This window comes from Pristis pectinata, chromosome 11 (assembly GCF_009764475.1).
Source record: "Pristis pectinata isolate sPriPec2 chromosome 11, sPriPec2.1.pri, whole genome shotgun sequence".
In the NCBI taxonomy this organism is placed as follows: Eukaryota; Metazoa; Chordata; class Chondrichthyes; order Rhinopristiformes; family Pristidae; genus Pristis; species Pristis pectinata.
The window spans coordinates 11,173,623-11,195,967 of NC_067415.1; the positions used below are offsets into that span (position 1 = coordinate 11,173,623).

The window sequence follows — 22,345 nt, forward strand, 5'->3', positions numbered from 1 at the left end:
AACATGTTTTAGTTAGCTTCTGAAAGTGGAAAACCATAGACTCAATCTGTGTAATAATGAGTGTGTACAGTTTTCTGATGCTCCATTCTGCTGACCTCATACTGAGGAAAGTTGTGTGGCTTGCCCTGTCATTTCCTTTGGGTTATCTGCTCTGTAAGAAATCAGTATCTTGAAAAAAAAATGCTTTGAGAACAGCCTGCCTTGCTTTCAATGTTGTTCAGTCCTTGGTCCAGTCTCAGCAAATCAACATTGGCAACGAGAAGCGCTCAAAGCCAAATAGGAAGGTATTAAAATGCTATTATTTATTATAATTCGATTTACCTGCTTTTTTTTGCAGAATCCTTTCAATCCAAAGGAGCCTTGCAATATTATGGGAATTGGATCATCTCCTTCAGATGGCATCAATTCCATTTTAGGTTTTAAACTGAAGTTTTTGATTGCATAACTAACATGGTGTAAACGTTTAAGTATCTGGCTTCTGTATTACCATGTGGTTGGAGAAATAACTGAGAAAGTAGAAGAAAGATTTACAGACTATCAGATCTGAGTTTATGATTAATTTGGAACAACTAAAAGGGTTTGGGATCTGTTGGAATATTTTTTTAAGTGGTTTTAAATTGTCTCTGCGTACTAGTATGCTTTGCATTAGCATTATGGTTGGAAAATTGCTGAGGTTTCAATACTGTACCTTAAGAGATGGTGGTTTGCTAGGAAATCTATGACCTAACATGCAAGGCTATGTTGTGGGGTAATATAATGAGACCAAGTAAAGATACTAAGAGATAAGAGGAACGCAAGGTAGTAATTAGGATGCTGCTCAAACAAGTCAGCCCATTGCCAGGATACCATAGGAAAATGAGCAGCCTCAGGTGGTTGAATAGCACAAAAATTGCATCTTTTAAAATTTAGAAGACTTTTCATACAGTCAGCAGTTGATTTGGTTTAACGGTAATGCAAAATAAATAATGGCAGCAAAGATTTAGCTTGTTGCGTTAACTGTTTGAGCTCCACAGATACCAGATTGTTTCTAACATGGAAACAATTTGGTACCCATATGACTGTATGACATACTGACCATATGGCAATATAAGTCTGCACATTTATGAATGTTGGAGTAGACCATTTGGCCTGTCAATCCTACTCCACCATTCAATAAGATTGTGGCTGATCTAATTACAAGCTCAACTTTGTATTCCTGTCTACTCATGGTAACCTTCCATCTCCATGCTTAAGGAATTTACCTCTGCCTTAAAACTATCAAAAACTCTGCTTCTACTGCACTTTGAGGAAGGGAATTCCAAGAACTTACGACCCTCAGAGGGAAAGAAATACTTAGCCTCATCTCGGTCTTAAATGGGCAATGTGTAATTTTTAAACTCTAGATTCTTCCACAAGAAGGAACATCCTGTCCACTTTGATCCTATCAAGACCTCTCAGTATCTTAAGTCTCCTCTCAGTCTCAGCTGTTACAAGCTTAACCTGTCTAACCTTTTCCCATAAAACAACCCACACATTCCAGGTATTAATCTAAATTAATAAACTACTTCCAATGCATTTAAATCCTACTTTAAATAAGGAGACTAATACTTTATATGCATGCAAATGTGGTCTCATCGATGCTATATCTGAAGCATAACTTGCCCTAGCAATGAACGATAAAATTCTGTTAGCATTATTGCAGTAACTAAATACCAGACTTTTGTGCATTATGCACACAGATCCCTCTGCACCTCAGAGAAGAGCAGTCCTTCACCACTTCAATAAAATGCTTCTTTTTATTAGATATGAGTGGTCAGAAGTGGGGAAGTTTGCTGACAACTGCACAATGTTCCTCGGCAAATGATACAACAAGAATTAAGCAACATTTGGATATGGACTCATAGGTGGAAGATAGTGCCACAAAATTACAGGCAAAGGCTGTTTCCGACCACCTACTCTTGACATTCAATGGTATTGACATAAATGAGCCCACGCCTTCCACACAGTGAAGGTCACCATTGACCATAAACTCACACGGAACAGCTACATAAATACTGTTGCTACAAAAGCAGGTCAGAAGCTGGGTATCTGAAATGTCCTGGCATCCTAAAGTCTTTCCACCATCAAGTTCAAGTTCAAGTTATACTTTATTGTCATTCACCTATATGCTATAAAAACACATGGAGGAACGAAATGTCGTTTCCCCCAGACTCACACAACAGAGGACGTACATAGAACAGAGGACATAAAATAAACGCAAACAAAAAAATTGTGCAAGTACAAATAATGCAAGAAACGGTATATACAGAATAGAAAATTAGTGCAGGGTTAGTGCAAAACCGAGTTGGACGAAGAAAATACAGAACTCAGTGTGTTGCACTAATTGTATAAACATGTTCAGCAGCAACCAAAGTTCTTAATCGCCATTGTGCATACCAGGGCTTTTGATGTGGCATTTGTCTGAAACTGCCTCCAGGGTATTCAGGAGCCTGACAGCCTGGGGGAAAAAGCTGTTGTACAGCCTAGTAGTTCTGGCCCGGATGCTCCGGTACCGCTTGCCAGACGGCAGTGGGACAAATAGGTCATCCACAAAGCAGAAGTTAGGAGTGGGATAAAATGCTCTCCATGTGTCTGAATGAGTGCAGCTCGAACAACATGCAGGAAGCTCAATGCCATCCAAAGCAAAGCAGTAACTTGATTGGCACTCTATCTACCTCCCCAAACATTTATTCCTTCCACCAGTGACCATCGTATCTGACATCTACAAAATGCACTGTATTTACTTGTCTAGGCTGGACCAAGAGATCTCTCCCGCCAAAGAGGACAAGGGCAGCAGGCACATGGGAAAACCATGCCCTAAATGTCCCCCTGCATGTCACATACCACCCTGATCTGGAAATACATTGTAGGTCCTTTATTGTTGTTGAATCTAAATCCTGGAACTCTCTACTCAACAACTCATGGCAGTACTTTCACCAGGAGCGCTGCAGCAGTTCCAGAAGGTGGCTCACCCACACCTTCTCAAGGGTAATTTGAGACAGGCAATAAATGCTGGCATTGCCAGCAACACCCAGAAGCCGAAAATTTGAATAAATAATTTAAAAAAAAGGCTCCATCCCAAGGCTTGACTGCATAATCTAGGCTGACATTTCAATACACTATTCATGTCACATTGCACTGTGGGTGTTAAATTGAGACGTTGGCTGCAAGGTGACTCTTAAAACAGAGCCGTGAGAACACAAGAAAATTGGAGTACGAGTAGGCCACTCGCCCCCTCAACCCTGTCCTGTCATTCAACATTATCATGGCTGACCAAGCTGGCCTCAACTCAGAATCAGAATCAGAATCAGGTTTACTATCACATTTATGTCGTGAAATTTGTTGTTTTGTGGTAGCAGTACAGTGCAAGACATAAAGATATAAAAATTACTTTAAGTTACAAAACTGAATAAATAGTGCAAAAGAGGATTAATGAGGTGGTGTTCATGGGTTCATGGACCGTTCAGAAAGCTGATGGTGGAGGGGAAGAAGCTGTTCCTAAAGCATTGAGTGTGGGTCTTCAGGCTCCTGTACCTTCTCCCTGATGGGAGTAATGAGAAGAGAGCATATCCTGGATGGTGAGGATCCTTAATGATGGATGCCGCCTTCTTGAGACATTGCCTCTTGAATATGTCCTCGATGGTAGGGAGGGTTGTGCCTGTGATGGAGCTGGCTGAAACTACATCCCTCTGCAGCCTCTTGTAATCCTGTGCATTAGAGCCTCCATACCAGGCGGTGATGCAACCAGTCAGAATGCTCTCCACCGTACATCTGTAGAAATTTGCAAGAGTCTTTGGCGACATACCAAATCTCAAGCTCCTAATGAAGTAGAGCCCTTCTTCTGTGCAAGTCAATGAAGTAGAACTTAATGAAGTGGAACTCTTCTTCTGTGCAAGTTCCCCATAGCCTGCAGTTCATAATATTTTTCTACCTCTTTAAAAACCTCCAGTGATCTAGCCTCCACAAATTTCCAGGATAGTGATATCTAAAGGATTTCCACCCTCTGTGAGCATAAGTTCCTCCGGTCCTCTGTTTTAAATGACTATTTTCTTATCTTGTATTTGTGCTCCTGTGTTCAAGACTTTTCCGTCAGTTGAAACATCTCAACACCCTGTCCTATCCTGCTAAAGATCTTATATGTTTCAATAAAGTCAGCCCACAGTCTTCTAAATGCCAAAGAATACACATCTGTCTTTTTTTAGCAGTTTGTGATAGGACAACCCTTTTGTCCCAGGAATTAGCCGAGTGAACCTCTTCTAGACTGCCTCCAATGCTAGTATATCCTTTCTCAAATCAGGGGAATTACATGTTGCACTGTACTTCAAGTGTGACATGTCCAATTGTAACAATAATTCTCTATTTCTAAACTCCAACCCCTTTGCAATTAAGGCCAATATATCTTTCACCTTCCTAACTGTTTATTGCATCTGCATGCTAACCTTTTGTGTTTCATGCACAAGAACACCTACCTCCCTCCGTACTCCATTCATCTGCAATCTCTATCTCTATTTAGATAACAGTCAGCCTTTAGATTCCTCTTCCTGAAGTGCATGTCCTCACAGTTTCCCACCTTAAATTCCAAGCGAGAGAAAATGGAAGCAATGGCAGTTGCAGCTTGCGTTCCTGTTAAAAAAACTGAACAGATTGTAGAGGGGAAAGTATTGGTAAGCAGTATTAGAACTGGAAGACACAATTCTAAAACACATGGAGGAGCTACATGGATATATCTGCACAGTTCTTTGAAAGTGTCAGGGCAAGTTGAGAAATTGGTTAAAACTGCATCCTGCATTATGGGCTTTATTTATAATGGCATAGAGATTTTTTTATAAACTTTATTTGTAAAAATCTATGCAAGAAATATTAAAAAGTGCATGGATTTCTTTACATTCATAGTGTCATTCAGTCTATACATTCATTGTGTTATCAGTTCTATATATTTGTGGCATTATCGCATTGTGTGTACAGAGCACCATTGCCCCACATGTGGCCTCTTGGAATGACACAAGCTTCAAGTGTTTGAGAGGCTTCTATGCAGGGTTTAGCCCCTTGATATCCAGTGGCAGAAGGACCTTAGACTCCAGTCCTTCCCCACAAAGCCTTTGCACTGGCTGTCCCAAGCTTCAGTGTGTCCCTTCATACATACTCCTGCAATCTGGAATATGCCAGTCGGCAGCATTCCTTTATGGACATCTTGCTGTCCTGGAAGACCAACAAGTCTTGGGGTGACCAAAGTGTGATATTCACCAAGTTGACGCTCTTCCAGAGGCATTGATGTTTGCCTTGGTATGTATCCCTGGGAAGAGTCCATAGATCAGACAGCCCTCTATTATGCAACTGCTCGGGATGAACCTCGACAAGGACCCTTGTATACTTTTCTAGACCTTCTTTGCAAATGCACAGTTCACAAAGAGGTGGGAAATAGAGTACAAGAGCAAAGATGTCCTGATGATTCTTTATAAAAGACAATCAGAGCACTTAAGAAAAGTGCAAAGACTTTGGAAAGGGTGTGGAAGAGATTGACTAAAATAATTCCTGGGATGAAGGACTTTAGTTATGTAAATAGAATAGAGAAACTGGGATTGTTTGCCTTGGAACAGAGGAGGTTGTGAGGAGATCTTAGAGGTATTTAAAATCAAGAATAGGCAGTGTGGATAGTGCAAAACTCTTTCCTTTGGAGGCTGGCTCAAGAATCAGGGGGCACAGAATGAATATGATTGGCAAAAGAACCAGAAGTGACTTAAGAAAATACGTTTTCCCACAGCGAGTGATCTAAGTCTAAAATGTACTGCTGGCAGTGTTAGTTGATGCAAATTCAATTGTTGCATTCAAAGTTAACTGGATAAGAATCTGAAAGTAAAGAATGAGGAGTGGAACTAGGTGGATTGCTCTTGAACAGAGCCAGTATAGACTTGGTGGGTTGAATGGCTTCTTTCCCTGCCGTAACTCTTCTGTGGTTCATCTCTGCTTTACAGTCAGAGGAACCAGTCAAAGGACAACTGCAGACAATGGCAACACCTTCTATTTCTGCTCATATCACTGTTCCCACTGCCCACTCCTAAAATGTGGACACGTCTCAGTAACGGTTTGCAGAATGCAGCCCATGTTTCTACAAAATAAATTTCACCCCACAAACCAAACCAACAGAGGAAACTAAAGCATTAGAAACCGCCGTGCAAGCATGTAACTGTGATAACGCAATTCGAGCTCAATATACAAAATGAAAGATATTTTGATAGAATTGCATAAAAATTGCAACATGATGTCTACTTTTGAAAGCAGTTCCCATCTGATGCATTGTTAACCTTACAGAACCAGGCTGTAATCCACTTTGACACCCCTTGCCATTTTACTGACCATTGCTGATACAGTGCACCTTACCATCTCTCAATTAAATTGATTCCCACATTTAATGGATCATCCTCCTTAGGTTATACCTCGGTGAGAGTGATGCCAATACCCAGCACTTCCTCCCTCTCAGAAATTCCAATGGGACCATTCCCTCTGTGACTCTCTGGTTCACTCTTCCATCTCCACCAATACCCACTCCTCTTCTCACTGCACCTTCCCAAGCAACCACTTGCCCTTTTCCCTCCTCCCTTCCTGCCATCCAGATTTCCAAACACTCTTTCCAGCGGAAGCAGTGGTTTACTTGCACCACTTCCAACTTACAAGTTAATGGCCATTCCTGAAGCTGGCCAATTGTATCACAAATTGGAAAGGCTGATTATCTGAACTTGTTGGATTCAGTATTAAATCATGAGGGCTGTGACTAAGTCAAGTCAGGTTTATTGTCATATGCACAAGTACAGTGATGTACAGGTACAATGCAAAACATTCTTGCAAAAGCAGCATCACAGGCAAGTAGATTCAGACAATATACGTAAATTATACCAGTGAAGAAAAAGAAGACTGTGCAAAGAAAAACATTAGTGCAAGAGAAAACACAATCAGCGACAAGTCCATGGTCGTGCAAGAGGTGGTCTGTGGTGTTCCGTTGCTGAGGTAGGGTTAGGGTTGTGCAGGTTGGTTCAGGAACCTGATGGTTGTAGGAAAGTAGCTGTTCCAGAACCTGGTGGTGTGGGACTTCAGGCTTCTGTACCTCCTGCATGATGGTAGCAGTGAGAAGAGGGCATGACCCAGATAGTGGATATCTTTGATGATAGATGCCATCTTCTTAAAGCAGCGCCTCCTGTAGATGCTGTCAGTGGTGGGAAGGACAGTGCCTGTGTTGGACCACATGTGCTTAGTCAGTAGATGAGTGCTGTTCCTCAAGCTTATGCTGGGCTTTTTTGGAACAGTGTAAGAGGCCAAAGACAGAGAGCTTAGAATGGGAGTAGGATGGAGCATTCAGTGGTTATGGAGCGGTGTCTTCCAAACTGGAGAAACCAAATGCAGATATATCATAACCACTTTGCAGAACACCTGTATTCGGTCTACAAGGGTGTAATCATGTGGTGATCATGATTGTAATTACTATAACTTTTAAATAAATGCTATTAGTATTTATTTATAACTTTATGTGAAAAATGAATGTGCGAACCAGATGTTTCTTTATGAAGTAGTTCCAAAAAGAATTCTATCTGAATGAGCCACGTACATTAACTAGAGATGCACAAAGATAAGGAGGTAGAATTAAAACACTAACTATATTTACATACTTGTTTTATCATTATCTCCCACACTACCAGGTTCAACAGCTACTTCCCTTCAACCGTTTACAGTCATTATTGAACCAACCAGCACAACCCTAATTACTACAACTTAGAAATACTACTGTATGTCCACTTAGGCCACTTTGCACTAAAATGGACTTTGTTTTTTTTTAGTTCTAATTGTATCCTTTCTCGTAAAAATTGTGTATAACATACATTTGATTTATGTTTTTCTTATGAATGCTGCTTTTGTGATGCTATGTGCCTGTGATGCTGCAAGTAAGTTTTTCACTGCACTTGTGCATACATGTGCATGTGACAATAGACTCAATTTTGACTTTGACTTTGACTTTATAGCCTGATAATAATCAGACAAGCAAATAGTTGCTAAAGGTGTTACAGAAAACGCACGGGGTTTTTGAACATATTATTTTTCAACAGTTGTGGCTTGTCATACAAATAACCTGGACTACACTTACTGTATTGAGTAACATTCTGGTTTCAAATTACAATCAGAATCAGGTTTTTATCACTGACGTATAACATAAGATTTGTTGCTTCGTGGCAGCAGTACAGTGCAAAGACATAAAAATCTAGAAATTACAAAGACAAGTAAATAGTGCAAAAAAAAGGAATAAAGAGGTAGTTCATGGGTCCATGGACTGTTCAGAAATCTGATGGCGGAGGGGAAGAAGCTGTTCCTGATTTGTTGAGTTTGGGTCTTCAGGCTCCTGTACCTCCTCCCTGATGGTGGTAACGAGAAGAGGACATATCCTGGATGGTGAGGGTCCTTAATGATGGATGCTGCCTTCTTGAGGCATTGAAGTAGGTGTAAAAATGTTCATGATGCCAAAATTAAAAGGATGCAGAGCAGGATCACTCTTTCCTCTAAATGAGAAAGCTGAGGAGGGACTTGATTGAGGTCTTTAGATGTATGAAGGAGTTCAGCTTTGGAGAAGCTGATATTTCCCACATGTGGGTCTAAAACTGAGTCTAAAATAGTCACCAATGAATGCAGCGGGGAATTCAGGAGAATTGTGTTTCTGTGGTGAAATTGTGGAACTTGTGACCATACATAACAGTTGCAGTTAATAGCACAGACATACTTAACAGCAAAATAGGAAAAAAAAAACTCAAAGTAGAAAGGATTATGATAAGCTAAGATAGGTTTATTAGTCACATGTACATTGAAACACACAGTGAAATACATCTTTGCGTAGAATGTTCTGGAGGCAGCCCACAAGTGTCGCCACGCTTCCAGCACCAACATAGCATGCCCGCAACTTCCTAACCCATATGTTTTTGGAATGTGGGAGGAAACTGGAGCACCCGGAGGAAGCCCATGCAGACATGGGGAGAACGTACAAGCTCCTTACAGACAGTGGCCGGAATTGAACCCGGGTCACTGGCGCTGTAATAGCGTTACGCTACCCGCTACACTACCGTACCTGCCCATGATTAGAGGAATATATTGAATGGATGAGATAGCCAAGATGGGAGCTGGCTTGTTGCAAGCACTGGCACATGGCTGCTTGTTATTGGCCCTGCTCTGATAAATTCTATGTAATTCTATCATTACTGACAATAAGAATAATAACTTGCTTTGAACATTGTATGCATCCAGAGACCTTCCAAAAACACCATCTCTTGTAAAATTTGACTGAATCACATAAGGAGAAAATAGAACCTACGATCAAAAGTTTGATCAAAGGGATAGGTTTTAAGAAATTTCTTAAGATAGGGAGAAAGATATACAAATTTAAGGAAGGAATTTTAGATATTATGATCTACACAGCTGAAGACATAGCCACGGATGGTGAAGTGATAGAAATCCTGGATGTAGAAGAGGCCAAAACTGCAGGAGTGCAGACATTCAAAGGGTTGTAGGACTGGGGGAGATTCTGAAGATAAGGAGTGAGATCCTGGATGGATTTGAAAATAAGGATGACTACTTTAAAACTGAGATATTGATATCTAGTAAACTGGGCAGGCAAACAGAAACAGCATAAGGAATAGTGCAGGAAGAACAAAGGTTAGATGGAAGATAAAACCACAGCTGAATAGGCTTGACCTTCATAAACTCAAGCATCAGCACTAATGTCCAAATTGGCATGTTACAGACCTAAGGAGTCAAATCGAATTCAACAATCTCAGATAACCAGCCCTTGTAGTTTGTATCAGAACAAAACTTCACCAGCTTGCAGTATTTACTCATTCAAGCACATAAGAACAGACTAGGAAATAGAAGCAAGACAAGGTCACTGACTTGCCTCGCCTTTCAATATGACCATGACTAATCTGCCCCAGACCTCCACTCCTCTTCAATGTCAGTCCCCCATAGCCCTTAATTCTCCAGTCTTCCAAAAAAATGAATCTACCTCCTCTAGAAATCTACCTCCCCAGCATCCCTCCAGGATAAAGAATTCCAGAGATTCACCACCCTCTGAGAAGAAATTCCTACACACCTCAGTTCTAAGTGGCGAACTATGTCCCCTCATTTTCCACAGATGATGCCTGCTGATCAAGGCAAGGATTTGTTAAAGGAAAATCAGATCAGATCAGCCATGATTAGCAGGCTTGAGGGGTACGGTGGCCTACTCCTGTTCCTATTGTCTTGTGCTCTTGTGCACTCAGATGAAGAAACAGAGGAGTGACAGTGTATTAGCACTGGTAATTAGTAATTGGTTTATTATTGTCACATGTACAATAACAACTTTTAAAAGACAGTTGGACAGGTACATGGATAGAAGGGTTTCGAAGGTTATGGGCCAAGTGCTGGCAAACGGAACTAGCTCCTATGGGCATCTTGGTTGGTATGAACCAGTTACATAGAACATAGAACACCACAGCACAGTACAGGTCCTTCAGTCCACAATGTTGTGCCGACATTTTATCCTGCTCTAAGATCTATCTAACCCTTCCCTCCCACATAGCCCCCTATTTTTCTATCATTCATGTGTCTATCTAAGAGTTTCTTAAATGTCCCTAATGTGTCTGCCCCCACAACCTCTGCCGGCAGTGCGTTCCACGCACCCACCACTCTCTGTGTAAAAAACTTACCCCTGACATCCCCCTTATACCTTCCTCCAATCACCTTAAAATTATGTCCCCTCATGTTAGTCATTGTCACCCTGGGAAAAAGTCTCTGACTGTCCACTCGATCTGTGCCTCTTATCATCTTGTAGACCTCTGTCAAAGCGTATCATCTCTATCATCTTGTACACCTCTATATAGTTGGGCCAAAGGGCCTATTTCCATGCTGTATGCATGTATTTCTATGACTATGTAGTGAGACACAGTGACAATCTTTTGTTTGCATGCCATCCAGACAGGTCATTCCATACATTAGTACATCAAGGTCATACAAAAGGAAAAGAAAGTACTTATAGACTTCAGAAAAACAGAGCACCAGATACAAATTGATTTGAATAACACAGAAGCCAATTTGTATTTAGCAATCTCCCACCAACAATACAGTAATCCATGTTTAGTAATGATGGTGGAAGCAGGCATGATAGTGACACTTAAATAGACATATGAACATGAAGGGAACGGAGGGGTATGGATCATGTTCAGGCAGATGGGATTAGTTAGATTGGCATCATAAACGGCACAGACATTGTGGGCCAAAGGGCCTGTTCCTGTGCTGTACTGTTCTATGTTCTGTAGTGTTGACTGAGGAATAAACATTAGCAATGAAGTGCAAGAAGCATAGAATGTAACAGAATTTTTCATTGACTCTGTGTGTTCTAGTTTAATGCATGATCTGAAAGGTTTAGCAACACTCAATGCTACGCTGCAGTGCCAGCCTGAATCTTATCCTCGACCTCTAGAATAAGATACAAACCTAGACTACCACTGAGCCATAGCCCACACTCGTGAGGTCTGATGTGTGAATGCGATCTGGGAATAGAGATAGACAAATTGTTAACACTTAATTGAGATTACAAGCAGGCCTACTTCCTGTTAAAGCAAGAAATTAAACTTAGAGGCTTGGTTAGACATCACTTGAATTATTGGAGATTTGGTCTCCAATGTCCACGATGAACATTAAAACATTCAAAAAACTGCAAAAATAATTTACATGGTGGCCACCAGAAGTGAAAGAATAGGAGGGCGAAGAACTATTCCTTGTAGAAAGGTAAAGACCCAATAAAAGATCATGAAAGTTACAAAAGGTTATAAATCACACTTCATATTACAAATCACAGTTTCTGGGCACCACACTTCAGAGAGGTCATCACAATGTGGGTGAGGATGCAAGGAAGGTTAATTGAACTAACACAGAATGAGAGGTTTCGGTCCAATAATGAGTTGGAAAAAGCTGCAATTGCTGTCTTCAGAAAAGACAAAGAGGCAGTCCAAAACTGTCAGAGGTAGAGAGAAGCAGTTCTTATAGGCAGGAGGGTCAATAGCCAGAAGGTACTGATTTAAAGTAATCAACAAGAATTTGGGGAAAATGAAAAGGTTTTATTCATGATCTGGACAGCAAAGCTTGTAAAGTGTTGGCAAAAACAGATTCAACTGGAACATTCAAATTAGAATTGAGAAAATACTCAAAATGGAACTACTCATTTCATCAGTTTCTACAGTCATAATGTAGCCAATGCTCAATCTCAGCCCCATATTTCAGTTATAAACAATATTTGCCATTAAAAAGCTTACAAATCTATTTTTAAACGATTAAAGTTGCTCTTGACAAAGATCCAGAGCATTCACTGAATTATGCAAAGTCTGGTCAGTTTCTGAGTTCCACTCAGCTCTACCTGAACTTCTTCCCTCTCTAACCACCTCTGCCCCTCTGCCCTTCTTTTTATCATAACATTCTACCTCATGTAAACTTCCAGCTTTTCCATCTCTCCCTGTACCAGTGACTTTTAGTTTCTCTCTGTGACAAGAAATAACTGCTGGAACTTCTGGCAACACACAAGATGCTGGAGGAACTCAGCGAGTCAGGCAACATCTACGGAGGGAAATGGACAATTGATGATTTGGGTCAAGACCTTTCTTCTAGATCTTCTATATCAGCTGTTATTAGTTGCCTTATATTTATCCCCATCCCCTGGTTGCTCAGATTAACTTGGAAACAAGTTGCCCCGTAGCTGCCCCATGAAGATACTGTGCAAAGGAGACCCTTTGACCCATCAACCTGATGCTAGTTCACTGAATAAACTCTTAACTAGTTCCTGTTTTTCCCTCCAGAGCCCTGCACAGCTTCTCTATTGTTTTGGCAGTGATAAAATTCATATGGCACAGCAAAATAGACACAAGAAATAAGAGTAGGCGTAGGTTACATGGTTCCTCAAGCCTGTTCTGTCATTTGACGCAACATGGCTGACTTCCCTCTCCTATTCCAAGTTCCCACCCAATCCCAAATCCCTTCATTCTTCTGGATTCCAAAAATCCCTAGCATAGAAGTTTAAACCAATGGCATACACATCAGCCATTGAGTTTACAAATAAGTAATCCGGAATGTGGTAATTCTTTGTGATCCATTCATTGCATTTATTAAAATTGTTCTGCTCTTTTAGCTCTCAAATTTAAGACTGCAAGAATTACTAACAACGTTCTCTAAAATCTCACTACATTCTGCATTCTCTTTCCCTTTTTACCACCTCAGTGTACTTACGTATGGAATGATCTGTCTGGATGGCACGCATAAAAAAGGTTTTCTCTGTACCTTTGTTCATGTGACAATAATAAACCAATTCTAATTCCAACCTTCGCTGACAATGCAAGTCCCAGGATATTGCTTAGGGATATTGTTGAGGGAATTAGCCTTTTGCTTACCAGGGAACTGGATGACTAATCATGCCTGGCAGAGATCATTATAACACACAGGATGTGAGATTAAATTGCCAAATCACCTTGGTTCAAATCTCGAGATGTCATGTTGGCAGTTTCTGCTCTGTGCAAATGTGTCATTGTGCACAGCCGTGTGGTGTTGAACAGCTGTTGTCCATTTAACCTGATTCATCACTGACAATTCAATTTAAACAAGGGTGAGAGAATGGCGGAGACTTCAGCAAGGTTTCCCCATCAGTTCAAAAAATGTAGAAAGGTAGAAGATGGCAATTTCTTAAAAAAAGTACAAATCCTTTTGAAGGCCCTTGCATTCAATTCAGTGATAGATGCTGGATATATATGTTCTAAAGGGCATATTTTGCAATGGTGGTCACATGGTGCAGAATGCTATGTTTACTGAGAGTCTGAGAGTTTCAGCAACCAACTTGGAAGGAAAGTAGTATATTGATTCCCATTGCAAGTGGTTGCGAGTAAAAGAGCAGAGGCATCTTGCTCCAATTGTCTGGCACCCTGGGTAGATCGCATTCAGAATATTGAGAACAGGTCATGGATAGGAAAGGTTTAAAGGGATATGAGCCAAACTTGGGCGGATTGGACTAGCTTAGGTGGGCGCCTTGGTCGGCACGGACAAGTTGGGCTGTATAATTCCATGACTCTATGACTTTAGATCTGTTTTCCCTATCTAATGAGGAATAATCTTGCAATTGAGGGACTGCAACAAACACTCACCAGATTGATTCCCGAGATGGCAGGTTTGTTGTGTGGGGAGAGATTAAACAGATTCGGCCTGTAATCTCTTGAGTTTAGGCATACGAGAGGTGATCTCATTGAAATGGGCAATATTCCAAATGGGCTTGACAGGGTGAAGATGTGAAGTTGACGTTTCTCCTGAATGGGTCATCTAAAACCAAGGGTCACTGTATCAGAATACGGGGACAGTCGTTCAGGACAAGGGCGAGAAGAAATTTCTTCACCCAAAAAGGAATTCTCTCACTAAGAGGGCTGAGGAGACTTAGCTATCTGGTATATTTAAGACAGGGATTGCCAGATTTATAGATATTAAAGGAATGGGGACAGTGCAGGGAATTGTTGCTGAGGTAAAAGTTCAGGCCATGATCCTGCTGAATGGCAGAGCTGTTACAAGGAGCTGAATGGCCTATCCCTGCTTCTACTACTTATGTTCTCACAGGGTCATAGAGAGATACAACACAGAAGTGGGCCCTTCAGCCCTCTTGAGTCCTCACTGACCATTAAGCACCCACTTTTACTCTAGTCCTATCCTTATCCATTTTATACTCCCCAACTCCCATCAACTCTCCCCCAAATTCTAACACTCACCACACATTAGGGGGCAATTTACAATGGCCAACTAACCTCCCAACATGGATTTCTTCGGGACGTGGGAGGAAACTCGCACAGGCATTGGAGAGTGTGCAAGCTTCACACAGACAGTACCCGAGGTCACAGAGTCACACAGCATGGATACAGGCCCTTTGGCCCAACCACCATGCTGTCCACGGTGCCACCCAGCTACTCCCAATTTCCTGGGTTCAGCCCATATCCCTCCAAGCCCTGCCCCTCCATGTACCTATCCAAGTGCTTCTTAAATGATAATATCTCACCTGCCTCAACCACTTCCTCTGGCAGCTCGTTCCATATACTCACCACCCTCTGCATGAAAAAGCTGCCCCTCAGGTCTCCCTCAAATCCATCCCCTCTCACCCCAAATCCAAGCCCCCCCACCCCTAGTTCTGGACTCCCCCACCCCAGTGAAAAGACTGTTACCACCCACCCTAGCTATAGAACATAGAACATTACAGCACAGTACAGGCCCTTCAGCTCACAATGTTGTGCTGACATTTTATCCTGCTCCAATATCTATCTAACTCTTCCTTCCCACATAGCCCTCCCACATTTCTCTATCATTCATGTGTCTCTTAAATGTCCCTAATGTATCTGCCCCCACAACCTCTGCCGGCAGTGTGTTCCACGCACCCACCATTCTCTGAGTAAAAAACTTACCTCTAACATCCTCCTTATACTTTCCTCCAATCACCTTGAAATTACCTAATAGCATTTGAAGATGCTATTTAGATGCTAAATAGCATTTGAATTACCTAATAGCATTTGAATTTCCTACCTAATAGCATCATAATTCCCCCTCCCCCAATTAAATACTTTCCCATATCATCTGCTCCTATCCCTCTCCAAGGCTATGGTAAAGGTCAAAGAGTTATGGCCGCTCTCTCTAAAATGCTCTCCCACTGAGAGAGTTGAAACCTGATCAGGCTCCTTGCCTAGTACCAGGTCCAGTACGGCCTCTCCCCTAGTCAGCCTGTCCACATACTGTGTCAGGAATCCTTCCTGGACACACCTAACGAACTCTGCCCCATCTACCCCCTTTACATTAAGGAGGTGCCAATCAATATTGGGGAAGTTGAAATCACCCATGACAACAACCCTGTTATTTTTGCACCTCTCCAAAATCTGCCTTCTGATCTGCTCCTCAGTGTCCCTGCTGCTACTGGGGTGTCTGTAGAATACTCCCAATAGAGTGATCGTTCCCTTCCTCTTTCTGACTTCCACCCAAACTGACTCAGTTGACGATCCCTCCAGAATGTCCTCCCTTTCTACAGCTGTGACACTCTCCCTGATCAGCAAAGCCACTCCCCCAACCCTTTTACCTCTGTCCCTGTCCGTCTTGAAACATCTAAACCCCGGAATATCCAACAGCCATTCCTACCCTGTGACAGCCAAGTCTCTGTAATGGCCACCACATCATAGTTCCATGTACCTACCCATGCTCTAAGTTCATCACCCTTGTTCCTGATACTTCTTGCATTAAAGTAGGCACACTTCAGCCCATCCAACTGACTGCAATTTAGCCCTTTCAACTGTCTGTCCTTCCTCACAGTCTTTCTACACGCTGCATCTGCTTGTACACTAAATGCACCAACCTCTAATTTATCACTCAGATTCCCATCCCCCTGTCGAACTAGTTTAAACCCCCCCCCCCAACAGCTCTAGCAAACCTGCTCACAAGAATATTTGTCCCCCTCCAGTTCAGGTGTAACCCGTCCCTTTTGTACAGGTCATAGCTTCCCCAAAAGAGATCCCAGTGATCAACAAATCTGAAACCCTGCCCCCTGCACCAAATCCTCAACCACGCATTCATCTGCCAAATCAACCTATTCTTACCCTCACTGGCGCATGGCACAGGCAGCAATCCAGATATTACTACCCTTGAGGTCCTGCTTTTCAGCTTCCTACCTAACTCTCAATATTCCCTCTCCAGGACCTCATCTCTTTTCCTACCTATGTTATTGGTACAATATGTACCACAACCTCTGGCTGTTCACCCTCCCCCTTCAGAATGCTGTGGACCTGATCAGAGATGTCCCTGATCCTGGCACCCAGGAGGCAACGTACCATCTAGGAGTCTCTTTCACGTCCACAAAATCTCCTGTCTGCCCCTTTACTATCGAATCCCCTATCACTACCGCTCTCCTCTTCTCCCCCCTTCCGTTCTGCACCGCACAACCAGGCTTAGTGCCAGAGACCTGGGCCCTGCAGCTTTCCTCTGGTAGGTCATCCCCCCAACAGTATCTGAAGCAGTATACCTGTTATGGAGGGGAACAGCCACAGGGGTACTCTGCACTACCTGCCTATTCTCCTTCCTTCTCCTGCCAGTCACCCAACTACCTGCCTCCTGCAGTTTAGGAGTGACTGCCTCCCTGTAGCTCTTATCTATGAACTCCTCGTTCTCTCATAGGAGCCAAAGGTCATCCAGCTGCATCTCCAGTTCCCTAACATGGTCTGTAAGGAGCTGCAGCTGGATGCACCTCGTGCAGATGAAGTTATCAGGGAGACTGCAGTTCTCCCAGAACTCCCACATCTCACAAGCTGAACAAACCACTGTCCCTGGAGCCAGTCTCGCTACTCTGACCTGGCACTGAAGGAAACACCAGAGCAGGAAAGAAAGAAACTCACCAAAGACTTAGCTTCACCTCTTGCTGAAAAGCAGGACCTCAAGGGTAGTAATCTCTGGATTGCTGCCTGTGCCATGTGCCAGTGAGGGTAAGAATGAGGGTACTATACTATATGAAATGATATCTTTGCATTGTAATTTTTATGAATTGCCTAAATAGATACATCAGCATTGACATTTCAGCTAGTAATAATTAGAAAGCTATTGCAGGAACAATTATGGTAAACGGTCACCGCAGTGATTCATTGTAGAGATGTAAGCATCACAAGCAAAATAGTATTTAATGCCCAATACTGATTGCACTTGAATTTAGTGGCTTGCAAGGCCATCTTCAAGGACAGTTAAGAGTCAGTAACATTTGGTCATATCAGACAAGGGCTGCAAACTTCCTGCAGCAAAGACCATTGGTGAATCAGAAGGGTTTTCACATGAATCTAATAGGTTTACGATCACCATTAATAATTCCAGCTTGATGCTTCTGAAGTATTTGATTTGACGTGTCTGATGGCTGGCATTTAATAGTGGACCAAAGGGTCTGTTTCTGTGCTATATGACTTCATGATCTGAACTCACATCCTTGTAATTGCTCTAAGAAAATCAATGGCAAAATACTCTGAAGGCAATATTCTGTCCTATACCATTGAGTGAGTGTAGGTGCGTACTTGAATGTTTCGAAATGATTTGTCCATCTCAGTGTTCTGTTCTTTTAGCACTTTAAGGTGTAGAGCAACTGTGAGAGAAAGGGAATTCCATCTTGCCTCTATATATGAATAACAGATCTTGAGAAAAAGAATACACATTTGGCCAAATCAAAGCCCATAGTGTAGGCAGAAAAGACAACGGCACACACTCAAAAGTGCAGCTGTAGCTAACTGTGTAATGCATATTCTATAAGCAAAGTCAAGGTTGAGTCATGGCACAAGATTAGGATCGAGCCCATTTTAAGTCAGAGCGTTCTCGAAGGCCAGGAGCAATATAACTGTATAGGAGGTCCTAATGAGCAAGAGCTAGTTACCCAGCCCATGATGTTTTGTGAGATCAGGGAGTCATTTTATGTTATTTGCAGGTTGTCAATCAGGTTGCGTAGTATTTAGTATAATCACAAATTACAAGTGAACTAACAGATGAATTGGAAGAAAGAGTTATGATCAAGAATCCTTTCTTGGGAAGATAACCACTGAGAAACCCACAGGAAAGCTGCAAGGATAAAATTTAAAAATATAACAACATGCATCATGTACAGCAGTGGGAAATCTGGGAAAATTATATGCAAGAAACCTGAAGAGAAAAGGAAAATAAGTTTTAAAAAATTCAAAGGGAGCTTCTCCCAAGCACAGAGACTAACTGGCAGCTTGGCCTATCAGAATCCTCATGGTACAGAGAACACCTAGCTTGTCAAATCTGTGTTGGGATTTTGAAGAGCAATCTCAGGAGTACCTTTCCTCTGTCTTCTCCCCACCCGTTCCCTGTAGCACTGTGATTTACCCTTACAGGTAATAAGTTCCAAATTACCTAACCGTTTTCCATTTCCTTTATTCCACCACCCCCCCCCCCCCCCCCCCCCCCCCGGGGTCTTGAACCATCTGCTAGTGGAATGTCACCTCTCTCTTTGCCCGATCAAAACTAATCACGATCCTGTGCACCTCTGTCAAACCCTCTCACAACTTACTTTACCTCAAGGGGAAATTCCCCTGCTTTTCCTGTCTAACATCATGGCTGAAACCTTTTTTTCCACTCTAGTAAACCTGACAATGCCAGATTTAATCCCTGGTTTGGACAGATCCTGGATCAGGTCTCGGTTGGGATCCCATGGTTGGTCTCTGAAAGGGGAAGGGAGAATCAGAGGACGCCGTTCATTTCCTCCTCGCCTACCATTAATTCTTTTACTGTGCAGTATGCATGTGCACACATCATGCATTTAATACTAAGAATACAGTATAAAAATCCCAACAGCCTGTCAACTTCACTAACTGGGCTTACGCTATATTGCAATTTGGACAAGTTACTGAATTGCAGGCAATGTATGCAGTTTCAAATTTACACATCGTCTTATTTGATAGAGTTCGAGAATCACACATCATGGAAACAGGCCCTCTGGCTCAAATCGTCCATGCCGACCATGTTGCCCAGTGAGCTAGTCCCATCTGCCCACATTTGGCCCATGGCCCTCTAAACCTCTCCTATCCATATACTGATCTAGATGGCATTTAAATATTGCTAACGTGCCCGCCTCAGCCACTATTTCTGGCAGCTCATTCCAAATACGCACCACCCTTTGTGTGAAGAAGCTGCCCCTGATGTCTCTTTGAAATCTCACACCTCTGATCTTAAACCTGTGCCCTCTCGTTTTTAGCACCCCCTCCCTGGGAAAAAAAAAACACTATGTGCTTTCTCCCTGTCTATGCCCTTCATGATCTTATACACCTCTGTCAGGTCACTCCTCAATCTCCTACGTTCCAGGGAATAAAGTCCTCGTCTACGCAACCTCTCCTTGTGCCGATTGTCTCCCGATTTGTTTGAGTTAGTTTGACATGCTTGATTTAGTTGATCCAAGCTCTTGGGAATAGTCGTGATTAACAGTGCCGACTTCACGCTCAGCTTCCTGGTAAAAGTAACTCGCTGTTCACTTGTTTCATTAGAAGCTAAGGCTTTGGTGACCAGCAGGCACCAGGTGATATGGACATGAACATAACAGGGCTGGACAACGAAACGCTGGAAATGCTGAACAGTGCTGCCATCCGAATCACCGTTCCCACCATTTATCTGGTTGTCATCATCGTTGGTCTGCCAGGCAATGGAACCTCTTTCGTACTGCTTTGCTTCCACACCCATCCAAAGACTCCTTTGGTCATTTTCATGATCAATCTAGCAATCACTGACCTCTTGCTTGCCTTTTTCCTCCCCTTCCAGATCGCCTACCACCTGAACCATAGCAACTGGATTTTTGGCAAGAACCATTGTACCTTTGTCACCACTTTGTTTTATGCTAATATGTACTGCTCCATCTTGACAATGACATGTATAAGCATTGAGCGCTATCTTGGAGTGGTCCATCCAATATGGTACAGAGCAGTGTGGAAAAAAAAGCATGCTATGATTACCTGCCTGGTGATATGGGCAGTTCTACTGATTGTTCTATTGCCCTTCGAATACAGTGATTTAACATTTGATGTTCAGGAGCTCAAGATTACTACTTGTTTCGATGTACTTAAGAGAAACATGCTTCCTGACCAAAATGCATGGGGTTTGTTCCTTTTCTCCCTGTTTGTGCTGCTCTTCCTGATTCCATTTACCATCACTGTCGTGTGCTATGTGCTAGTCATACTGAAACTCTCTCAGAACTCTCACACAGTAGAACGTAAGAAGAAGAAGAGAGCAACTTATTTAGCTGCCACTGTACTCTTGGTCTTTATCATGTGTTTTGCTCCCAGCAATATCACTCTCCTAATTCACATTATACTGAGATTTGCATATAATAAGGGTTGCTACACAGCCTACAAGTTGACCTTGTCACTGAGCTGTTTGAACAGTTGTCTCAATCCATTTATTTTCTGTTTTGCTTCCTCAGAATTCCAGAAACGGGTCTACCGTTTAATAAATTGGAGGCAGTCCCATTATCAAAGCAGCACAGCTATGCTTCCATCAGGAAGGCTTAGCACTGTTCAGAGTTAATGAAATGTGTCAAGTGGCCAAACCAAGTATTGAGGGAAGAAAGAAATCTAAAAGCCCTTGCCTGACGATTGGTCAAGTTGTCCTGTAGTGGTTTGGTAAGGATACAGAAGGCTCTGGTTTGATGTCTGTACATAGATACAATCTGATACTACTAGTTGGGGCTGAATCTAAAGACTGAAGCCAACAGATCTATTGGAAGTGGTTAGAAAACACCTCTACATCCAGAGTGTGGTAGGAGTTTGGAAGTTATTTATCAAATGGTAATAATGGTAATTTTTATAACTTTCTGCTTCTTGAGTCTGTATAACATCCCCTGAGCATATCAAAAGCTGCTTCCCTGATCTCTGCCACCAAGAAAGAAAAATGCAGCAGGACCATGAAAAGACCACTCCTCCAAGTCACTTATCATCCCAGATTGGAAGTACAGTACTGTTCCTTCATTATTGTTGGGCCCGAATCCCGAAACTCCCTCACGAACAAAATTTGTGCAGTACCTTCAACTTGCAGATGACAGCAGTTTAAGAAGGCAACTTACACAAGAACAACAAGGAATGGGCATTATGTGGTACCTTTGCTGGTGACCCCCACATCCTGCTAATGCTCATAACCCCAATACTGTTCTTCACCTGAGCTAATGAGTTCTACATTCTAAAGACACTCTACATGAAGAGACTTCTCCTGAAACAGTTATTTGGCTTATCAATAACCCTCAATGGTCAAGAGACCTGGGTTCGACCCTGACCTTGGGTATTCTCTATATGGAGTCTACATGGTTTCCCTGTGACCCATGTGTATTTCCCCCAGGTCCTCTAGTTTTCTCCCACATGCCCAAGGTGTGCTGGTTCGGAGGCTTAATTGGCCACAGTAAACAGTTCATAGTGTAGGGGAGTGGCTGGCAAATCGGGGAGGGGGTTCGGAGTTTATGGGGATGTGAGAGGGAAAATGGGATTAGTCATAGAATCACACAGCATGGAAACAGGCCCTTCAGCCCACTGAGTCTACTCCAACCATTACACATTTTCACTAATCCTACACTAATCCATTATATTCTCCTCATATTCCTATCAAATCTTACCACCCCCCCCCCCCCCCCCCCCCCCCCGAGTCTACCACTCATCTACACACTAGGAGCAACTTACAGCAGCCAATTAACCTACCAACCTGCACACACCTTTGGATTGTGATAGGAAAACGGAGCACCTGGATGAAT

At 42.5% G+C, this 22,345-nt stretch overlaps 1 protein-coding gene across 1 annotated transcript; it reads left to right on the forward strand.

Annotated features, from left to right (window-relative positions):
- The first annotated feature begins 244 nt into the window (after positions 1-244).
- LOC127576123 (P2Y purinoceptor 8-like) lies at positions 245-21,135 on the forward strand. Its single transcript, XM_052026510.1, has 2 exons — positions 245-284; positions 20,103-21,135. Exon 2 carries the CDS (start codon positions 20,140-20,142, stop codon positions 21,133-21,135), a length of 996 nt encoding a protein of 331 aa, XP_051882470.1. The 5' UTR covers positions 245-284; positions 20,103-20,139.
- The last annotated feature ends 1,210 nt before the right edge of the window (positions 21,136-22,345 follow it).

Bases quoted from the DNA above. Each gene is read 5' to 3' on its own strand.
- LOC127576123 (XM_052026510.1), top strand. From the start codon at position 20,140: ATGGACATGAACATAACAGGGCTGGACAACGAAACGCTGGAAATGCTG.